Source organism: Nelumbo nucifera, chromosome 3, assembly GCF_055504915.1.
Source record: "Nelumbo nucifera cultivar China Antique chromosome 3, China Antique-T2T, whole genome shotgun sequence".
Lineage (NCBI taxonomy): Eukaryota > Viridiplantae > Streptophyta > Magnoliopsida > Proteales > Nelumbonaceae > Nelumbo > Nelumbo nucifera.
Genome location: NC_142651.1, coordinates 96,814,732 through 96,836,097, shown reverse-complemented (window position 1 = coordinate 96,836,097; position 21,366 = coordinate 96,814,732). Strand labels below are relative to the sequence as shown.

Below are 21,366 nucleotides of genomic sequence, written 5' to 3'. Positions count from 1 at the left end.
TGTTATCCCCAGTTTTTGGTATGATTACAAGTTTTTAAGGATCTCTCCTGATGGTTAGTGTACTTAGACATTCTGGAAGGTTGGTAGGTTGGGACTGTTAACCTGTACAGGTCTGAAATCAGTCTGATCTTGCCTTTTTTTCTGGAAATTGGTGCTGTTTTGTGCTTAGTTTGAGTCCAAACCAAAGTGTGTGTGTGTGTGGACTGCTTACTTGTGTGGAGCTAAGTTTTTTTTTTGTGTAAGGAGGGACCTAAGTTGAGTATTGAGACCGAAATTCTTTTTTGACAGATGCAAATCAGTCCTCAAATATTAGGTGTAAATTTGAAGATTAGAAGAAAGGAAGAAGAGAAGTAAGAGCAGCAATACAAGAGAAGATGGCGAAAAGAGAAGGAGAAGAAGTAGAATTATCTCCCCTTTCTCCTCTAACCCTTTTTTTATTAAGAATTAAAAATTAGAGTGATGACAAGTATGCCCTTAAGTGGGCGGCCAGCTACGCAGTAACATAAAGAGATTAAACAGAAAGAAATAACAGGCCCATTAAGAGAGGCCCATTAACCAACAATAAAATAAAAGATATTACTAAAGAAAATGCTAGGGCCCATTCGGCCCAGTCTCTTTACACTCCCCACTCAAGCTGAGTGAGCAAATGCTGATGAAGATGATGTGTTGTTGGAAGGGTGAGCTGAAGAAACTGTAGCTTCCAGGTGATTTAGGAGCCTCCCATATTTTTCAAAATCCGCCTTCATTGCTGCCAACTGCTCAATGGTTGATTTATCTTCACTCTCCTTATTTCCCCCTTCAGGTACTGTAGCAACATTAGCTGTCTTAGGTTTTCCTACCTAACTGCCCTTCTTAGAGCTGTTGTTATTCTTAAACCTATCAGGGAGAAGCTCAGGATGAATCTTCCAGCAAGTGTCCTTTGTATGCCTCGGTTTCTTGCAATATTCACATATCTGCTCCTTTATCTCAGTAGGGCCCTTTGGCTTCATTCCAGCATGTGCAAAATGTTCTATAGGTGAACCCTACAACTGAACTTGCCGCCTACTCTCCTCACTACTTATCATAGCATATGCCTGTGAAAGAGTAACCTCATCTCTGGCCAAGATATTCTGCCTAATGATGTCAAACTCAAGTTTGAGTCCAGTGAGAAATTCAAACACCCTATTTCTCTCCACCAACTTTCTATACATTTCAGCATCATTCTTACTCTCCCATACAACTGTCTCCATAACATCAATTTCTTGCCATAGGGATTTCAGTATAGAGTAGTAGATTGCTACACTCTTCTCCCCCTGTCTTAGGTTCTTCACATCACTTTTCAACTTATATACTCTGGCTACATTCAATTTTTGTGAATAGGTCTCAGTAACATTGTCCCGTATCTCCATAGCCGAAGACATCCAGAGATAGTGCTGACTTATATGAGGTTGCATAGAATTGACCAACCATCCTATGACAGTATAGTTCTCTTGCATCCATTTTTCAAATTCAGGGTCTGTCTCTTCGGGTTTCACTTTACTACCTGTGAGATACCCGAGTTTTCCTCTACTACAGACATAAATTCTTATAGACTGTGCCCAAGCAAGATAATTTGTCCCATCTAGCTTGATTGTGGTTACACCAGTCAAAACGGAATCTACCGAGCCAAGGCCTGAAATCGGCACTTGCTTGAACTCACTTCTGTATGTCTCCATCAATCAAACGAAAATCAAAAAAACAGAATTTTTTTCTGTATAAACTTACTTGAAGTCAAACCAGAACTCAGATGCTTGAAAATTAGGGTTTTACTCCGTCCATCTGTTGGGGAGGAAGAGAGAAAATGCAGCCACTCCTACTAGACCTTCCCAATCTCTTCCAAACCTGAACCACCCTCCTTCAGGAGTCACAAGACACCTCCCAAGCACAGAGCACCACACTCAAGCTTCACCTTTACCTGGTACCTTCGAAAATCTCTAATCGGCTAGGTTTTGGGCAGCAACAGAACAGCACTGCTTCTTGGCAATATCCAGCCAGATTTAAACTCTCCAAACCCTCTACCAACTAGGCCGGAGATCCTCTATACTATAGAGAACCTATCTCTCCATACACTCTCTTAATCTAAGGGTGTATGGCAAAAGAAGAAAGAGAAAAAGGAAGAAATAGACCTGCTCTGATACCAAGATGCAAATCAGTCCTCAAATATTAGGTGTAAATTTGAAGATTAGAAAAAAGGAAGAAGAGAAGTAAGAGCAGCAATACAAGAGAAGAAGATGGTGAAAAGAGAAGGAAGGAGAAGGAGTTGAATTATCTCCCCTTTCTCCTCTAACCCTTTTTTTATTAAGAATTAAAAATTAGAGTGATGACAAGTATGCCCTTAAGTGGGCGACCAGCTAGGCAGTAACATAAAGAGATTAAACAGAAAGAAATAACAGGCACATTAGCCAACAATTAAAAAAAAAAAGATATTACAAAAGAAGATGCTTGGGCCCATTCGGCCCAGTCTCTTTACATTGACCATGTCCTCTGAGAATTCTGCTACTTCGGGGGTTTTAGGAAGTCAAAATGGAGTGAGTGGGGGAATGGATATTAGTTTTTCCATGGCTGTAATTCTCTTTGCTGGACTAAACTACCTTGAATGGTCTAGGGGAATAAAACTCTACATCACTGCTAGGGGGAAAATGGGATATATTAATGGAAAAGTGAAGAAACTGAAGAATGAAAGTGCTAAATATGATAGGTGAAACCAAGAAAATAGTATGGTGATGGCATGGCTCTTGGTTTCCATGCTGCCACAAGTAAGGAAGACATTCATGTAGGCTGAAACAGCTTGTGAAATATGGGAACAAGCAAAATTTACTTATTCAGAGCAAAGGCACTATGCCAAGATATACCAACTACAAGCTGAATCCCCTACTTGCAAGCAGGGGGAGAGGAGTCTCTCAGTGTACTACTCATATCTGACATCAATCTGGAAAGAACTGGATCACTATCAAAATGTGAATTGAAAATGTGATGAAGATGCAAAGGCATACAAGTCACTTGTTTCTCTGCAACGAGTATTTGCTTTTCTTTTGGGGTTGAACCCTTCATATGAATCTATTAGAGTTCAGATCTTGGGAAGTAAAGACTTGCCATCAGTTCAGGAGGTTTACGCCTTAGTCCAGTTAGAAGAAAGTAGAAAAAGTGTGATGAATTGTGCAGAGGGGGAGCCGGTTGCCCTAGCTATCCGAGGATGTACAGATTCAAATGTCGGAGGCTCCTTTAAGAAGGGTGATTCTCAAAAGAGAATGGACGACAAGTGTAAACTTTGGTGCACTCATTGTCAGAAGACAAGGCACACCAGAGATACATGTTGGGTGTAGGAAACTGTGGACCCCACATTGAGAGTATTCGTGTGACACCCTGAGATGTACTTAGATTTAAATGATTAGGATCAGCTTTCCTAGTAGGATAAGGATAAGTTTTATTCTATCTTATCTAGGATTAGTTTTATTTTAATCGTATCTTTTATTGCCATGTAAGCATTAAAGTTCTTTTACAATTAGGAAACCATGTATATAAATTAAGAAGTGGGGCGGCTGTTTTAAGCACTCCAACCATTCTCTTCTTTCAAAGCTTCTCATGTGAGTTTGATCCAGCCGACCACATGAGAACCGCCTAGAGCTGGAAGAATAGAGAAAGCTCCCTTCGGCTAATTCTTGGAGGTTATCTACAGCAACAGTCCAAAGATTGGATCAGATCTTTGATAACTAGAAGAGAAGAGGATCAAATCAGTTCTTGATCAAGACTAGAGGTGGTGATCAAAGTTTCAGAAGAATTCTGGTTCAAGATCGATTTCTGCTATTCAAGACTGAAGCTGATTATCAAGATCAGAGTTTCTCAGAATTTTCTGGTAAGTTTTCAAGCCTTACCAGAAATGGGCAGCAAGGGTCTCTTGATATAAGAGGTAAGGTTAAGAAAAAAAACCTTCCTTTCTGCATCTTTTAGGGTTTAAGAGAAAACCCTCAAGTTTCAGGGTTGCTATTGCTTCAAGGAGGTAATCAGATTTGTCTCCTCTCCCTTTATTTTTCTTTGCTCTTTGGAAGATCCAGTAGTTCCTTTTAACAGGGCTGATACAATTCAGTCTTGTTATAATTCAGGTCTGCCTAGGGTTCATTCTCTACGCACCCTATCTAGGGTTTTCCTCTTTTTTTTCTGTGTTCGATTGGAGATAAGGGAAAGGGCTGAAAAGGAGTGATCGCCCTCTTCCCTTGGGGGTCTCTATGCCTCCAGTCAGGTCGTATGTGGTTGGTTGCTGTGATTTCTGAGATCGCCCTCTCCTAGTAGAGGAAGAATAGAGGGCCGAATTGTGTGGGCAGTGGCTGTTGTGTGTGAAGCGGCTGTTGTGTGTGGATTGCTCTCCTGCTCGTATGGGTGTTACTTCAGCGATAAGGTAAGAGATTTCAGTGCATGATATCTGTTATGGATTAAATAGGAGGTGTGTTTCAGACCATATGCTAGGGTTTCAACCTGTAAGAGCTAGGGTTTATGCTGGTTTCTTTGTGCATTTTGAAGGAAGAGATGATCATATAGTGGTGAGATTTCAGGTAGTTGTAGGGGTAGGGTTTGTGGTGTGAGCACACTTTTCAGCAACAACAAGTGCTGAAATCAGTGTGACAAGTGTGATCTAGGGTTTGTGGTGTAAAGAGCACACATTCCAGCAACAATTAGTGCTGCAATCAGTGTGACAGGTGTGACCTAGTGGTGTGTAGTGTGCAGATCTCAGTGATAATAGAATTCAGCAAGTGTGCAGAATTGGTGATAACATAATGGGAGACAATAATGATTATAAACCTAGTGTGATGGTGCCTACAGACTACCTGAATGTTTAGATGACCTCCATTAAGTTAAATGGAGAGAATTATGTGCCTTGGGCTAAATCCGTTGAAGTCTTTCTGAAGGCAAAGAAGAAGGTAAAACAGATCAGAGAGGAGAAACCCTACTCTGACTCTCACGAGTATGAAGACTGGGAGCAAGAGGATGCTCAGATCATCACATGGTTGTGGAACAATATGGAACCCAGGATTAGTGTGAACTTCATGTTCCTTGATACTGCCAAAGATGTGTGGGACCATGCGAAGAAATTGTATTCGGGGCAGGACAATACAACCAGAGTTTATCAGCTTTATCAAGAGTACTTTAATCTGCAACAGGGCAATCAGAGTCTTGAGGAGTACTATGCCAACATGAGGAACATACGTAATGAGTTGAATGTCTATCATCCTCTCACTTCTGATGTCAAGATTCAGCAACAACAGAGAGAGCAGCTTGATGTGACTAGATTTTTGGTGGGACTAAAGTCTGAATATGAACCAGTATGGGCTCGGATATTAGGGGGATCAGCTCTTCCGTCCCTAGAAGAGGTATTTGCTCGACTTCGGAGGATTTCTATCGGATCTACTGAGAACTCTAATATCTCGGATAGATCTGCATTTGCTGCATCGAGAGGTCGTGGTGGTAGAGGTGGAGCTCAGGGAGCTCAGTTTGGTCGTGGTAGTGGTAGTGGTTCTACATATGTCCGAAGTGGCAATGGTGGGTCTACTCATAATCGTGGTGGTGGTCGTACTGGGAGCAGAGATTCAGGGGAAGCCCATGAAAGAGGACATAGCTCAGGCCCGAGGAAGTGCACTCTTTGTGGTATGGATGGACATACCATCAACTATTGTTATGATCTACATGGTCCTCCCTCAACCTGGGCCAATCATGCCGCGACCGGTGACTCAAGTTCCAGCTTTAGACAGGAGAATCATTCATCTGACCAGTTGCCTCCTACATCCACAGATGGTCCCATGAAGGAGATGGTGAGTGTTCCCCGTGATGAATATGAGAGGTTTATCCAATCACAGCAGAACACGGCAACTTTTGCTCACTCAGGTATGGCTTGTCTGGCATGTACACCCAATCCCTGGATCATTGACTCTAGAGCCTCCGATCACATGACTGGAACTCCAGGTGTGTTTTCCTCCTTATCTCATTGCTCAACATCACAATCTGTCACCCTTGCTAATGGTTCCACATCCTCAATTTGTGGTGTTGGTAATGTTGACCTAGATCTTGTATCCCTCTCATCAGTTCTGTATGTTCCTAAATTGCCTTTTAACCTTATGTCTGTTAGTAAGCTGACCAAATCACTTAACTGCTCCATTACCTTTTATCCTTCTATGTGTGTCTTTCAGGATCTCAAGACGGGGATGAAGATTGGTGGAGGGCATGAAGCAGGTGGACTGTATTATCTTGATGGTGGTGGTGGTAGAACTTCAACAGCTCTCCAGTCATCTCTTTCTCCTCTCCAGTGGCACTGCCGATTTGGTCATCCGTCGCTCAAAGTCTTGAAGTCCTTGGTTCCGTCCTTGAGTCAGCTTTCTGTTTTGGATTGTGAGTCGTGTCAGTTTGGGAAACACCATCGTGTTCCCTTTAGTTCTAGGGTTGATAACCGTGTCTCGAGTCCTTTTTCTTTAGTTCATTCAGATGTTTGGGGTCCTTATAAAGTAATGTCATATAATGGATACAGATATTTTGTCATTTTTATGGATGATTTTTCAAGGATGACGTGGCTCTATTTAATGAAAGAAAGAAGTGAATTGTTTACCATTTTTCAAAAATTTTATGCTGAGATTCGTAACCAATTTGGTACCCACATCAAAGTTTTCCGTTCTGATAATGACCGCGAATATTTATCCTCATCATTTCAGGAATACCTGGACCAACACGGCATTATACATCAGACCTCGTCTACCTACACCCCACAACAAAACGGGGTGGCTGAGAGAAAAAATTCGGTCTGACTGAGTTCAATTATGTAGAAGAAAAAGTGATAAAGAAAGAGAGAGAGAGAGAAAGAGAGAAGAGAGAATTCTGGTTCGAACTGAAAGAGTCAACCCGCCTTCTCCCAATCGACCAGTAAGTATTTATATTATTATTAAAACATGACTGAAAAGACCTATGTGCCCTTACTTAAGTTAAGAGCACATATTTCAACACAACATTACAGATCAGCAACATCAATCAAGGTATAAAGACAGAAATACCCCTACGCTAACAAGTCTCAATAGGCCGACTGTCACAAAATTAGGGTTTCTAAATCAGAACCCTCCTGTTATCTACTACAAACCCAGTAGGCCGATTGGTATAGTAATTAGGAAGCATTCTAATGGAGTTTAAAAGCCAAGGGGAGGGTGTTTTTGGGGCTGGTTCAGGCAGCATGGTTGAAAACACCTTGGGCGATGTGAAGGAACCAACCAAGGAGGATCCCACTTATACTAAGTGGATTCAGGAAAATTATTTGGTGATGACATGGTTGTGCAACTCTATGCAGCCACACATGGTTGTGCAACTCAAAGGGGCATTTATGTAGTTCTAGCTTAATTAAGGAGTCTTAAAGGAGAATTTTTATTTTTTGATCAATAACAGTAATTTTATTAAAAATATACGAAAATTACAACCAGATTGGAGGGGTAAGAAATCTTAACCCTCACTTACAGAACTGAAAACACCTATTACAATATAGCCCAAAAGAAATTAGATCTTCCCACCCCCTGTTTAGCCAAGGTGTCAGTCATGGAATTAGTGCTCCTCTTGGCCCATTGAACCCTTACAATCATATTCTGAGTTAGCTGCTTGATTTTCTTTCTCTCATTTGAGAACTTCCACAGGCTAGACTCTTCCTTCTGCAACCAACTAACAATCAATTGAGAGTCTCCTTCCACCAGCAGCTTACTAATATTCAACCGCTTAGTTATTTTTACTCCTAGAACTACCAGGATTTCAGCTCTCAGAGAATCCCTGAAAACATAGCAATAATTTGACCTTCTTCATCCCTGAAAATACCACCTATAAATCCTAAGAACATAGCAATAATTCGACCTTCTTCATCCCTGAAAATACCACCTATGCCTAAAGGGCCTAGATTACCTTCACTGCTACCATCAAAGTTCAATTTGATGAAACCCAAATCTAGTGGAGTCCAAACAGGTTCAATAGCACTAGACATAGGAGCTGACCGAGCCACTTCTTCCCAGTTTTTAATGATGTCTCCTACTGAATAGGCTTCAAAAAGCTTCAAAGACTTGACCTAGTGTGCCACCCTAACATAAACAATTTCTATGAGGGCTTCCTTGCTTTTTTCTTTGTCATGAAATAATCTTTGATTTCTTTCTTCCCAGACCGTCCAACAAATAGCAGCTCTAGCACATCTCCACAAAATTTTACCTCTCTTCTTTAAACCCCTCGTTGGAGTGGAACTAAACAAGCTTTGCACGCTTGAAGGGGAGGGCCACCTGCAACCAAATAAAAAAAAGAACCAACACCAAATCTCTAAAACAAAAGGGCAAGAAACAAGTGATAACAGCTTTCACCATTCTTCTTACATAAGATGCACCAATGCGGAGATAAACACCAATTAGGCCTTTTCTTTTGAAGTATGTCACAAGTGTTATACTTTTCTAGGATTGCTTCCCAACAAAAAGCACCTACCCTAGGAGGGATAGGGCTACCCCAAACTTCCCAGACCGGAAAAGAACACCCAGGTACCGGACTAGGCTGTGTCAATGCTTTGAAAAAAGAGCAGCAGGAGAAGATACCCGAAGGGACAAGAGACCAAACCCTAGAGTCCACACTAGAAGGTTCAAGAGCTACCTCATCCAAGATTTTAAGCAAATTCAAAATGGGTTCCAACTCAGAATCTCTGAGAGCCCTTCTAAGACCCAAGTTCCAACCAATAGCAGAATTAGATAGGGTAGCAAAGGTTGCTACTGGTTCATTTTTAAACCTAGACAGAGCATACAAGGAGGGGAACTGCTCTTTCAAAGGAAAATCCCCCACCCAAGTGTGTTCCCAAAAATTTACCGACAAACCAGAACCAAGATCATACTTGATGAAGGGAAGAAAAGACTAAAGGATGGCATGAATGGACTTCCAAGGAGAAGCTCTTGAAGCCCTAGATGATAGTCCCGGATCCCGGCCAGCTGCCTCTTGCCCATGAATACTTAGGATTATTTTAGCCCATAGATTCTCCTTTTCTTTGGACCACCTCCATAACCATTTCCCTAACAGAGTTCATTCTTCTTCAAGTTCACCAGCCCCAGTCCCCCTTCACTTTTAGCTCGATCTATCATAATTAAAAAGGAGGTTACATAAATGCCCCTAGTAGGGTGGTTGTTAATAAGAATAAGAGAAAGAAAATAAATAAACACAACAAAAGGGGCCTAAGGCCCATAATAACTAAAACCCACAATAATAAAAAAAAAACAAAGAAATAAAGAAAGGGACAACTAGGGAGTTGTCCGACTCAATATCTCAACACTCCCCCTCAAGCTGAGCATGGATATCGATCATGCGTAGCTTGCTTATATAGTGTTGCAACTTAGCCTTAGGAACTCTCTTGGTGAGAATATTTGCCAATTGTTCTTCTAAAACAACAAATGCTAGACAGACATATCCAAATGCTACTCTCACCCATATAAAATGTCTATTTGCCTCAATATGTTTGCTTTTCAAGTTGAATGGGGTTATGAAAGTTGTAAGTCACAGCTACAATAATCTAAATTAAAAGAAAGGAAATAGGAGAAAAGGAGATTGAAGAGAGAGAAGTGATGGAGGAAGAAGATGGAAGAAAAGGAAGAAGAGAGATGACCAAATGACTCGAAGAAAAAAAAAGGAAAGATAACTTATTTTATTCCTCCAGTTTGCTTTAAAAGTCTGGAAGCAAATGACTCGAAGAAAAAAAGGAAAGATGACCAAAATGTAAATGACATAGAATGACTCGATTAATAGACTCTAATCAAATAGACTCCAAAACAATTCCTTGAGGTGGTACTAGACTCTTGTCAGGTATATACAGCTAGTATATCCCATTCCCCTCATGGCAACTCCCAATCATCTTCCGAGATTCAGTTCCTGAAGACTGCTAAACTACTAACCGACAAAAGATTAGTATTATGTTTAGGAACATGAAGAACAGAAGATAAAACAAGAGAGACTGAGGTACTGATGTCCCCCACTCCCCCTTACCTGAAATAGGAGCAAGGGATATATCTTTTCACGGCCAAAAAGGAATTGGTATAAGCTAAAAAGATTGGACATGATAGTCATATGATCAAAAGCACCATAATCTATAATCTAAGGAATTCTACAATTACCTGACATAGTGGCATGATTTGCAAGAGTACAAATACCTAAGTGCGCAAAGGCGGATGAGGAAGTGTTGCCTAAAGAGTTGGAACCTGCAACTATGGTCTCCAGGTGGTTTATCAGCCTCCATATTTTTCATATTCTGCCTTTTCAACAGCCAATTACTCGATTAATTTCTCACCACCACACCCTTTTTCATCCTTTGAAATAGTAGCCATGTTTGCATTTCCAGTCTTCCCAATCTTCTCATTATTATTATTGTTATTCCGGAACCATTGTGGTAGAAGCTCTAGGTGTAGTTTCCAACAAGTATCTTTAGTATGCTTCAGCTTCTTACAATGATCACATATCACTTATTTCTTTTCATTAGTGCCCTTAGACTTCATCCCTGCATGTGCAAAATGTGTTGAAAATGGTGGAGCTGTAATTGTACCTACTGCCTGCTCTCTTCATTACTGACCATGGTGTATGCCTGAGCAAGAGTCACTTCGTCCTTTGCCAAAATATTCTGTTTGGTTACATCAAACTCAGGGTTGAGTCTAGTGAGAAACTCAAAAGCCTTGTTCCTTTCCATCAACTTTCTATAAATCTCAGCATCCTTATTACTTTCTCAAACCACCATTTCCAATACATCAATCCCCTGCCATAGGGACTTAAACTATTGACATCATTCTTCAATTTATAGGCCCTAGCAACATTCAATTTTTGAAAATAAGTTTCTATGACACCATCCCAAATCTCCTTGGCTGAATCAGACCAAAGGTAATGTTGAATCAACCATTATGGAGTTGATGACTATAGATGTTTTTGGATAACTGGATATTATTTTGTTAGCATTATGGAAGGAGACCCTCAATGGTATAAGGGGCCATTTCTATGCAATGGTAAAACCATTAGTTGACAAGCACGAACACAGGTTCAACTCTGAAAACAGCCATTTCATGCCAACATGATTAAGGTTAAGTCCATAACCAGTCCACTCCTCCCAAGACCTAGGATGCCAGGAGGCCCAGGACCATGCACTGGGTAATAACCTTTTTTTATCCTTGGCAGTATAACATAAACAAACATTTTGTTGTTAATTACCTGGATTCACGAATGAAAAATGAATGCCTTGAGGGAAGAAGTTGCTCTGTCAAGTTTCTTTCTTGCATGGACAAGATAAAATCCATTTCCTCCAGATCGCCTTTGACACAGGATAACTGATGAGAAAAGAACAATGAAAATGTGTGGACACCAACAACATAAACCATGTTAGTGCATAGATCAACACATAAAAATAAATCAATACAGAGAGAAAAGTACTCTATTTGTTTCTTTCTTTTTAATAAAACACTCTCATTAGTTATCCCTAGAGAAACTGAACAAAAGAAGGAATGCATGGACATGCATATTTTTTTATAAAAGAGTTGGACTTCATAATTAAGGTAAATGCTCTCCTAAGGAATCATACAGCATTTGCTTCTATGTGGGCCTTCTAAAGCTGTATAAATAGTGTAGTTGTTGAACTGGAGTCCTCATTTGTCAGATCAGAATCCAAGTGCACCATGGGCACAAAACACAAAGTCAAAATGGACAACATCAGCTGAGTAGAGCCAAATGATCTGGCTGCAGAAGATTCTAGCAGCAGTATTAATTGTCAATAGTGGCACTGTTCAAGGAGAAGAAAAATTGCAAAGATTCCATTGGATAACCTTGATTTTTTCTTGCTTCCTTTCTTATTTTAATAGGTGTGAAAGAAGGTAAGTGGTTAGTCATTAGCAGATGGATAACGAACTTTCATCCTCATCCAGGAGTTAACCCAGCAAACCTTACTAATTGTTGCCCCTGTTTCTGTAATAGCAGAGACACTAGCCTATCATGATTTCCTTAGCAAGTGCTGTAGACAAGTGTTCTATGTAAATTGGCAGTTCATCTTCTAATGATCATTTTAGCCTTCTCACATTTTTAATCGACAGATATTCATCAAAAGAAATAGAAATATGAAATACAAATAAATAGAAAGCTGTAGGTGTCATCCGTAGGCCATTCACAATGAGAAATGATCAAATTCCCACACCAGAGAGGGGGTATATAAAACTCAACTTTAATGGGAGTAGCATTGAAATTCTTGGACCCTCACACATTGGAGGTGCTTTCAGAAATGAAGAAGGAAACATTATAGGCATGTTCTTTGCACTGATTGTATTTTCCCTTTATTTAATTAATATAATAAAATGATTGATTATTGATCAAAAAAATTAGTGATAACTCCGCCACTGTGAGCTTTTCTTGCATTGCTGGTCGCAAACCCAGATAAATGAGGGTTGTACCAAGTTGGCAGTCATTATTAGAACCTTTTTCCAAACTCTTATGGTCATGGATCCTAAATTGTCTTTTCATGCTTATGCTAGGCCTTTAACTGGAAGCTACGTGCTACACCTTAACCCAAGTGTAGTGAGAAATGGGCAAAGGCATGCCAATGCGTTCCCTAAAAGTGATGCACCACAACAACATCCAGTTGTGGAGAGAAATAGGCAAGGGTTTCCTCATCCTTTTGGACAAAGGCAGTCAAAGAAGTTAGTCAAAGAAACACAAATTCAATTGGCCAATTGGAATATAGGAACATTAATAGAAAAGACAATGGAATTAGTATTAACAATGAAAAGGAGAATGATTAATATTGCATCTTTTACAAAAAACAAAATGGAAGAGGAAAAAGCTAAAGAAATTGATGTCTACAAACTATGGCACATGGAAGAAGTAAATAATAGAAATGGAGTAGGAGTAAGAGGATACTAGACAAAGATCTAAAAAATGAAATTTCAAATGTTAAAAGAGTTGAAGATAAAAGACTTTTTAATTAGACTTGTTTTAGGTGAGGATATCATTAACATAATTAGTGTTTATGCACCCCAAGTGGGTTTAGAAGAAAGCATATAATTAGGACAGGGCTTAGATGATGATGATGATTGTAGTAAAATCCAGTGGAAAGAAAGAAAAGAATGGATAGGGGAAGAGAGAAAGAATAGATCCAAAAGTCAAAGTGGTGGCTGTTCCACTTTGTCTACCACACAGGGATGGGGATACAACTCCAAATAATTCATGCTTCCTCGTTACTCCTACTTTTTCTAGCACACAGGGATGGGGATACAACTCCAAATAATTCTTTCAACCTTCCATAATGTCCAGAACACAGGGATGGGGATACAACTCCAAATCATTCTTGCTTCCTCTAAACCTTGGCCAAGAAGAAAATATTTCTGCAGGTGAGGAAGGTTGAAAATCCGGCATGCCACAGGAAAGAGTAGTACTGCCAAATATAGTTCGCCACCTAAAAGCATGTCTGTATTTCCATGGAGCTGATCCGAGATTCTTGGACCAAGATATGACTAACTGAGAATCTCCTTCCATTTCCAATTCCCTTACTCCAAATTGTACAACAAGCCTTAATCCATGTAAGACAGCCATCACTTCAGCTTGTACTGAATCTCCAAAGCAATTGTCCTGAAAATAATGCCACCACTACTCCTTCGTGGTATCTAAAAACACCTCCTATCAAGTTAAGCTTCAATTTGTTAAAAGATGGAGGTTTCCAAACCATTCTTACACTTTCTGCAGGTCTAACTGTTTGTGCCACTTCAGTCCAGGATCTTATCATGTCATTTGTTGAAAATTATTGAAAGAGACCCAATGTGCTGTTCTTACTATTACGGCTTCAAACAGCTCCTCCTTTGGTTTGCTCTTCTCATTAAAGATTCTCCCATTTCTTTCTTCCCATACAGTCAAGATCAGCGCTGCTCTTGCTGTCCTCCACATAACTCTTTTTTTTATCAGCAAAAAGATTGTTTCATAAATTAAAATGTGGAGTTAATTACAGAATGATGACCCAATAGTCATCCCCAAGGATTACAACCCAAGTTACAATCAGGCCCAATATAGTTGCTGCCTTGCAGCCCCTTGTTTGGCTAAAGTATTTGCTAACCCATTTGCACTCCTCCTGATCCACCTAAAATCACCATTTATACCCTTTGCTAATCTCTCCACTTCTCTGAAGGTATACTTGAGGGCCCATGGGACATGTCCATTACATTTTTCCCAAGATATTACAAATTTTGAGTCCCCCGCCACTTCCACCTGACAAAAACCCAATTGCTTTGCCAATCAGAGGCCCTGTAATAATGCCAATAACTCAGCCTTTGTTGAGTTTGTAATACCAATTGGTCCTAAATATAGACCCAACATCTTGCATTCTTCATTTCTGATTGCTCCCCCAATTCCTGCCACTCCCGGGTTGCCCATAGAGCTTCCATCAAAATTCAGTTTCACTTTGTTTACCTCTGGTGGTTTCCACTCAACTCTTATAGTTTCCTTGCCCCTAGAGGACTGTGCTATCTCTTTCCATGTCCTTTAGATGTCAGTTACAGAGAAAACTTGAAAACTGTCCAAGGTTTTTATCCACAATGCAACCCTCAGTTTTATGTTGTCAATGACCTCTTCCAAAGTTATAGATTTTCCAACAAAAATTCTATTATTTCTTTCCTCCCATACTCCAGCAATAGCCGCTTTTGGTAACCTTCCACATAATTCTCCCTCTCTTCTTTGGTTGCCTCATGAAGTTAGGATTGAAAATGTCTGTCACCTCTTGGGGAGGCTCCCATCTGCAACCGAAGAGAGAACAGAAAAATTCCCAAATACGACGTACAAATGGGCAAGAGATCAATAAGTGGGAGAGGGAATCTCCACTATTCCTACAAAGAAAACACACATGAGGAGAGAGACTAGTGGATGGCCTCCTTTTCTGCAGCAAGTCGCAAGTATTTACCTTACCAAGGAAAAGGGTCCAACAGAAACCTTGGATTTTTGGTGGAGTAGGTTTGCTCCAAATTTCTTTCACTGGGAGAACTACCCCTTGGGGCCTAGCATAAGCAAGATGACTGAAAAAAGAGGAGCAAGAGAAGAGCCCATCTGAAGAGATTACCTAGAATCTAGAATCCTCCAAATTGGGGTCTGAGTAAACTGATTGCAAGGTTCCAAGGAGTTCAGTCAACAAGATACACTCTCTATCCCTAAGGCCTCTTCTGAAACCAAGATTCCAGTTGATACCTGAATTGGAAGCCACACCCAAATTAGAAATGGTTTCATTCTTGAAGTCGGAAATGGTATAAAGGTCAGGGAATTGATCTTTAAGTGGTAATTCCCCAACCCAAAGGTCTTCCCAAAAACGGATTATATTCCCCTTTCCCACATCAAAACAGATGGAACTAGAGAATGTATAGGGTAGACTTCGTGAATAGCTTTCCAAGGAGAGGCTGAAGTGGAATGATGAGCCAATTTAGCATCCCAGCCATTGCAATCTAGACAATGAATGCTTGCAATTACTTTGTGCCACAACCTATCTCTTTCGAAGGGAAATCTCCATAACCATTTACCCAACAATGCGGTGTTCCTTAGGGCAATGTTTCCTAATCCTAGACCCCCTTGCTCTTTTGGCTTAATAACCTGTTCACATAACTCTTCCTCTCTTCTGTTGCCTTAAGAAACTGTCCTCCACAAAAGGGCGGGTAACAAGTAAATGAGGAAAGGTCTCACCAATTTCCTTGCAAAGGGTACACACATGAGGAGAAAGGCATTTATTGGCCTTCTTTTCTATAGCAAGTCACAGGTTTTGATCTTCCCAAGGAGCACTTCCCAACACAAAGCTTGTACTTTAGGAGCAATAGGTTTGCACCAAATTTCTTTAACCAGGAAAACTTCCCCCAAAGGCTTTGACTAGACAAAAAGGTTAAAGAAGGAACCACAAGAGAAAAGGCCACTAGGCGAAAGGAACCAAATTCTTCCATCTGGAGAGTTAGGGTCCAAAAAGACATTTTCGAACTTTGACAATAAGAAGACAAGGGAATCAAGCTCAAAATCTCTCAGACCTCTCCTATCCCAAAATCCCAATTTATACCAAGTTCTGATGGTAAACCAAATTTTGAGATGGGTTCAACCTTGTAATTGGAAAGAGAAAAGAGTAAGGGAAATTGTTGTTTCAGTGGTAGATCCCAAAGCCAAAGATCTTCCCAAAATAGGACCCTCTCCCCATTGCCCACATCAAACTATGTGAAACTAAGAAAGGTTGGCAATACCTCTATTATTGCTTTCCAAGGGGATCTTGGATAAGTATGAGGTGCTAAATTTGCATCCCAGCCATTTTCTGTCATACTGTGAATGCTTTCGATGACCTAGTGCCACAATCTATCTCTTTCTAAAGGAAATCTCTAGAGCCATTTTCCTAGTAGAGTTGTATTTCTCTTTTCTAGATTCCGAATTCCAAGTCCTCCCAATTCTTTAGGTATGCCTCAGGTGCAAGAGGCATACACCTCTTGCGCTTTTTTCATGAGGTGTGCTAGAGGCGTACGCCTCTTGCGCCTCATGCACACCTAATATGAAAATACAGGAAAAAAAAAGAAAAAAGAAAAAAAAGGAAAGGAAAGGAAAGGAAAGGAAAGGAAAAGAAAAGAAAAGGAAAGGAAAGAGAAGAAAAAAAGAGAAGGGAAGAAAAGAAAAGGAAAGGGAAGGGAAGAAAAGATAAGGGGAAAGAAAATGGTTTGCCCCCTGCCCCTTTGAACTACTGCTATGCATCTTTATTCTTCTTAATATAAAAGATTTTTATTAAAAAATAAAGAAAAAAATGAGATCCCCCCTTCCTCTTCATCCTCCTCCTAACCCCCTCCTCTTAAGAAGGTTTATGCCTCCTTGTGTTCGGGAGGCCTACGCCTCTTGCGTTCTGAATTACGCCTCATGCCTCTAGGTAGTGGAACGCCTCGCGCCTCCGCATTTTAAAACATTGGTTTGCATACATGTTCCAGTTTTATAAGATGATCTCTTCCTTCGTCCCCTAGTTCCCACAAGAAATCTCTCATATTTTTTCTTCAAATTCTTTGCAATTCTAACCGGTATTCTAAAAGTGGAAAGGAAGTAGGTAGGCAAGTTGGCTAAGGTGGATCTAATTAGAGTAACTCTTCCTCCCATAGAAATGTAACTCCTCTTCCAAAAAGCTAACTTTTTTGTGAACCTTCCTATTACCGGTTTTCAAAAACTTTCTAACCTAAGGTTACCCCCCAATGGCATACCAAGATACTCCAGGGGCCAACTCCTAACCTCACAACCTAGCATTTTTTCCACCTCCTGAATATCTTGTTCTCCCATATTAATCCTTGCCACACAACTCTTCCCCCAATTCACTTTGAACATTGATACCCTTTGGAATCCATTAACTAAATGTTTCAAGTTCCTCACACTAGATTCATTGCAATCCTCACAAAAGATGATTAAATTGTCTATAAATTGTAAGTGGGTGACAACAACCTCCTCCCTACCAACTTTCCATTCTCTAAGCAAATTATTTAGATCAGCCTTTACACTCATTTTGCTTAACACCTCAGCCACAAATATAAAAAGGAAGGGAGAAATGGGATTTCCTTGCCTTAATCCTCTTTTGCTAGGAAGAAATCCTTAGCTACTCCACCTACTAGAACCACTAAGTGTACTGAGCTAATACATCCTTTAATTCATTTCCTCCACCTCTCACCCAACCCAAACTTTTCCATAAGAACTAGAAGGATGAATCCACCATATCATAGGCTTTTTGTAGATCCACCTTACCAATTAGGCCTCTCCCTCCTTGTTCTTTCTTTTCAGCCATACAATCATTTGCCACAATGATTTGGTCTATTATTTGTCTCCCCTCTACAAAAGCTCCTTGATTTTGGGAGATTACCAAAGGTAACACAGATTTCAATCTTCCTACCAAAACTTTAGCAATGATTTTATAGAGACCATAGTTGTCAAGGCGACGCCTAGGCAACTAGACGCCTTTCAAAGAGTGCCTCATCCAAACACAAAGAAAATATATGTTAAGTGCATGCTTAGGGGATTGAAGCACATATATAATATATAGTATTTATTAAATAAAAATAGATATAAAATATATAATATTTTATTGGTTGGTTTTAGATTTTTTAATAGAGCCTGTTGCATGTTATCATGTTTTTGTTGTGAGGAAAGTAAAAGCAAAATAATCTTCAAGGGTTTCACTTTGACAAAAGAATCGAACTGAGGAAGAGGAGAGAACAACAACCCTCCATCATTCCCACACACACTGACAAAATAATCTTCTTCTTGTTCCTGGTTTAAAACAGTGGTTATGCCCCATTTTTCTCTTCCTTTTTGTATCTTTTCCCAAAGCTTGTTGAATCATTTCTTTTGTTCTTAAATTGTTTGTGTTTTCAGCTTTTTTTCTCTCACTATTGGTGTCTGAAACGGGGGCTCAGCCCCTTCTTTAATTCTTCACATTCTTCTTTTATTTTAGTCTTTTTTCACCAACTTTTCTGGGTCTAGAACAGGGTCTCCGTCCCCTTCTTTTGTTCTTAATTTCTTGCATATTTTTCAGCTTTTTTTGTTCTCAGCATTGGTGTCTGAAACAGGGGCTCCGCCCCTTCTTCTCTTCTTCATATTTCTTCTTTTGTTTTTGTTAGTAAACCCTAGCAGATTCTAGGTTGAAGTAGAGAAGAAGAAAGAAAAGAGAAAGAAGAAGAAGAAGAAGAAGAAGAAGAAAGAAAGGTTCGGCCAGTCTAGAAGAGAGTCAAAAATCACACTCCCCTAGCTGACCCACTTGTATTTATTCAAAAACATAGAGTTACAGGAAAGACCATTTTGTCCCTCATAGAAGATGGGACACATAACTTAAACTCAGATACAATAGACCTTTCACTCTCAAGTAGATAATCCAGAATGACCAAAATACCCCTGACTCGAGCATTCTAACACTCCCCCTCAAGCTGGAGAGTATATATCATATAGTCTCAGCTTGTTACAAATGTAATCTATTCTTCCCCGAGACAATCCCTTTGTGAGGAGATCTGCCACTGATTTCTTGAGCTCACATGAGATGTGGTTATCACCCCACTTATCACTTTATCTCTTACAAAGTGACAATCAACCTCAATATGCTTAGTTCTCTCATGAAAGACGGGATTGGAAGAGATGTGAACAGCAGCTTGGTTATCACAGTATAGTTTCATGGGTTTGTCAATTGAGAATCCCATCTCTTGAAGCAAGTTCTTCAGCCATACTAGCTCACATGTGGTATGAGCCATAGCCCTGTACTCTACTTCTTGCCACCACTGTTTGTTTCTTGCTCTTCCAAGTTACTAGATTGCCACCGAGGAAGGTACAATACCCTGTAGTTGATCTCCTGTCTGATATAGAACCAGCCCAGTCAGCATCTGTGTACCCTACTATCTCAAGAGTTCCTCCACTCTGGTATAACAAACCATGACCTGGAGCACCTTTTAGGTACCTAACAATTCTCATAACAGCTTCCCAGTGAGGAACCCGAGGATGTTGCATAAACTGGCTCACCACACTCACAGCAAATGATATATCTAGTCGGGTAATGGTCAAGTAGTTCAATTTGCCCACCAACCTTCTGTATCTTCCAGGATCATCAAACTCTTCACCCGCATCAACACTCAGCTTGGCATTGAGTTCCATAGGAGTCTCTGTTGGTTTAGCACTTAACAACCCTGTTTCTTCAAGTAGATCAAGAACATATTTTCTCTTACATAGGTTGATCCCATGTTTTGACCTCGCAACCTCTATTCCCAGGAAATATTTCAGCTTCCCCAGATCTTTCGTATTGAAGTGATCCTGTAAGAATTTCTTCAACCTGTTGATTCCATTGCTATCACTCTCAGTTATGACAATACCAGCCATGTACACGACTAGCAAGATTTTCCCATCCTTTGAGTTATAGCTGAACACAGAATGATCAACCTGACATTGTTTCATCCCAAAGGCTTTCATCACTTCACTGAACCTGCCAAACCAAGCACGCGGAGATTGTTTCAGTCCATAAATTGCCTTTTTGAGCCTACACACTTTGCCAAACTCCCCCTGAGCAACAAACCCTGGTGGTTGCTCCATATACACCTCCTCAACTAGATCACCATGCAGGAAGGCATTTTTTATGTCAAGTTGTACAAGAGGCCAATCATACATAGCAGCTAATGAAATCAGCACCCGAACTAAACCAATCTTAGCCACAGGAGAAAATGTCTCCATATAGTCCACACCATGCATCTGAGAATAACCCTTGGCCACCAACCTCGCTTTCAATCGCTCCACACTGCCATCAGGAAGATACTTCACTGTGTAGACCCATTTACACCCAACTGTGTGCTTACCGGAAGGAAGAGCGGTGAGTTCCCATGTGTGATTATGTTGTAGAGCAGAAAGTTCTTCTTCCATGGCTTGCCGCCACCCTGGGGAGGCAAGAGCTTCCTGGACAGTCTTGGGAATGGGAACAGATGAGAGTAATGATATAAATTTGCAATGAGAAGCAGAAAGGTGAGCAGTAGAAACATAGTGTGAAATGGGGTGAGAAGTACAAGTGCGTTTACCTTTTCGCAGAGTAATAGGAAGATCAGGATCTGAAGGAGGAGCAGTAGCAGGATCTGTCGACAGGGGCTGAAGTGGAGGAGGGCCCGATGCACTTCTGCGGGTATACACTTGAGTGATTGGCGGCTTCTCAGTAGTAATAGGCATAGGATGTGCATCTGCAATAGAAACAGGAGCTACTGGAGGGATGTCCACAATAGGTACAGGAAGGGGAACCACAGAGGGAGAGGAAGAGACCCCAGCATCTGAGAAGAACGGAACTGACTCAAAGAAGGTGACATCAGAGCACACAAACAATTTATGGGATTTTGGGTTATAACACTTATACCCTTTCTGAGTCCTTGAGTAGCCAAGAAAGATACACTTAGTAGCTTGAGCATCTAGCTTGTCTAACCCAGGCCCCAAGTGTTGAACAAAACAAACACAGCCAAAGATTCTTGGGGTAAGAGGAAATGGAGATAAAGTGGGAAACAACACGGAGAAAGGGGATTGACTTCCAAGGATTGACATGGGCATCCGATTGATCAGAAAACAGGATGTGAGAACAGCATCACTCCAAAAATGTTTTGGGACATTCATATTAATCATCAAGGATCGAGCAGTTTCAAGATGTCGATTTTTTCGTTCAGCTACACCGTTCTGTTGTGGGGTGTAGGCACAAGAAGTTTGATGAATGATCCCATGATGTTCTAGGTATTGCTGAAATGGTGAGGAGTTGTATTCTTTGGCATTATCGGAGCGAAGAATTTTAATATGAACACCAAATAGAGTGCGTATTTCAGCATAAAATTTTTG

General features: G+C 40.4%; 1 protein-coding gene across 6 annotated transcripts in view; it reads right to left on the bottom strand.

The window, feature by feature from the left end:
* LOC104586869 (piezo-type mechanosensitive ion channel component) overlaps positions 1 to 21,366 on the bottom strand; it is a 140,016-nt gene that overhangs the window by 95,180 nt on the left and 23,470 nt on the right. For 4 of the 6 annotated variants that reach the window (XM_010244242.3, XM_088900459.1, XM_010244241.2 and 1 more), the window contains one exon: positions 11,233 to 11,348. The exons of 1 other annotated variant lie outside the window; for it this stretch is intronic. In XM_010244242.3, the coding sequence (XP_010242544.1) occupies positions 11,233 to 11,348 (116 nt within the window). Of the gene's footprint in view, positions 1 to 11,232; positions 11,350 to 21,366 lie in introns of those variants that run through there. One more of the 6 variants, XM_088900461.1, reaches the window with a different exon arrangement.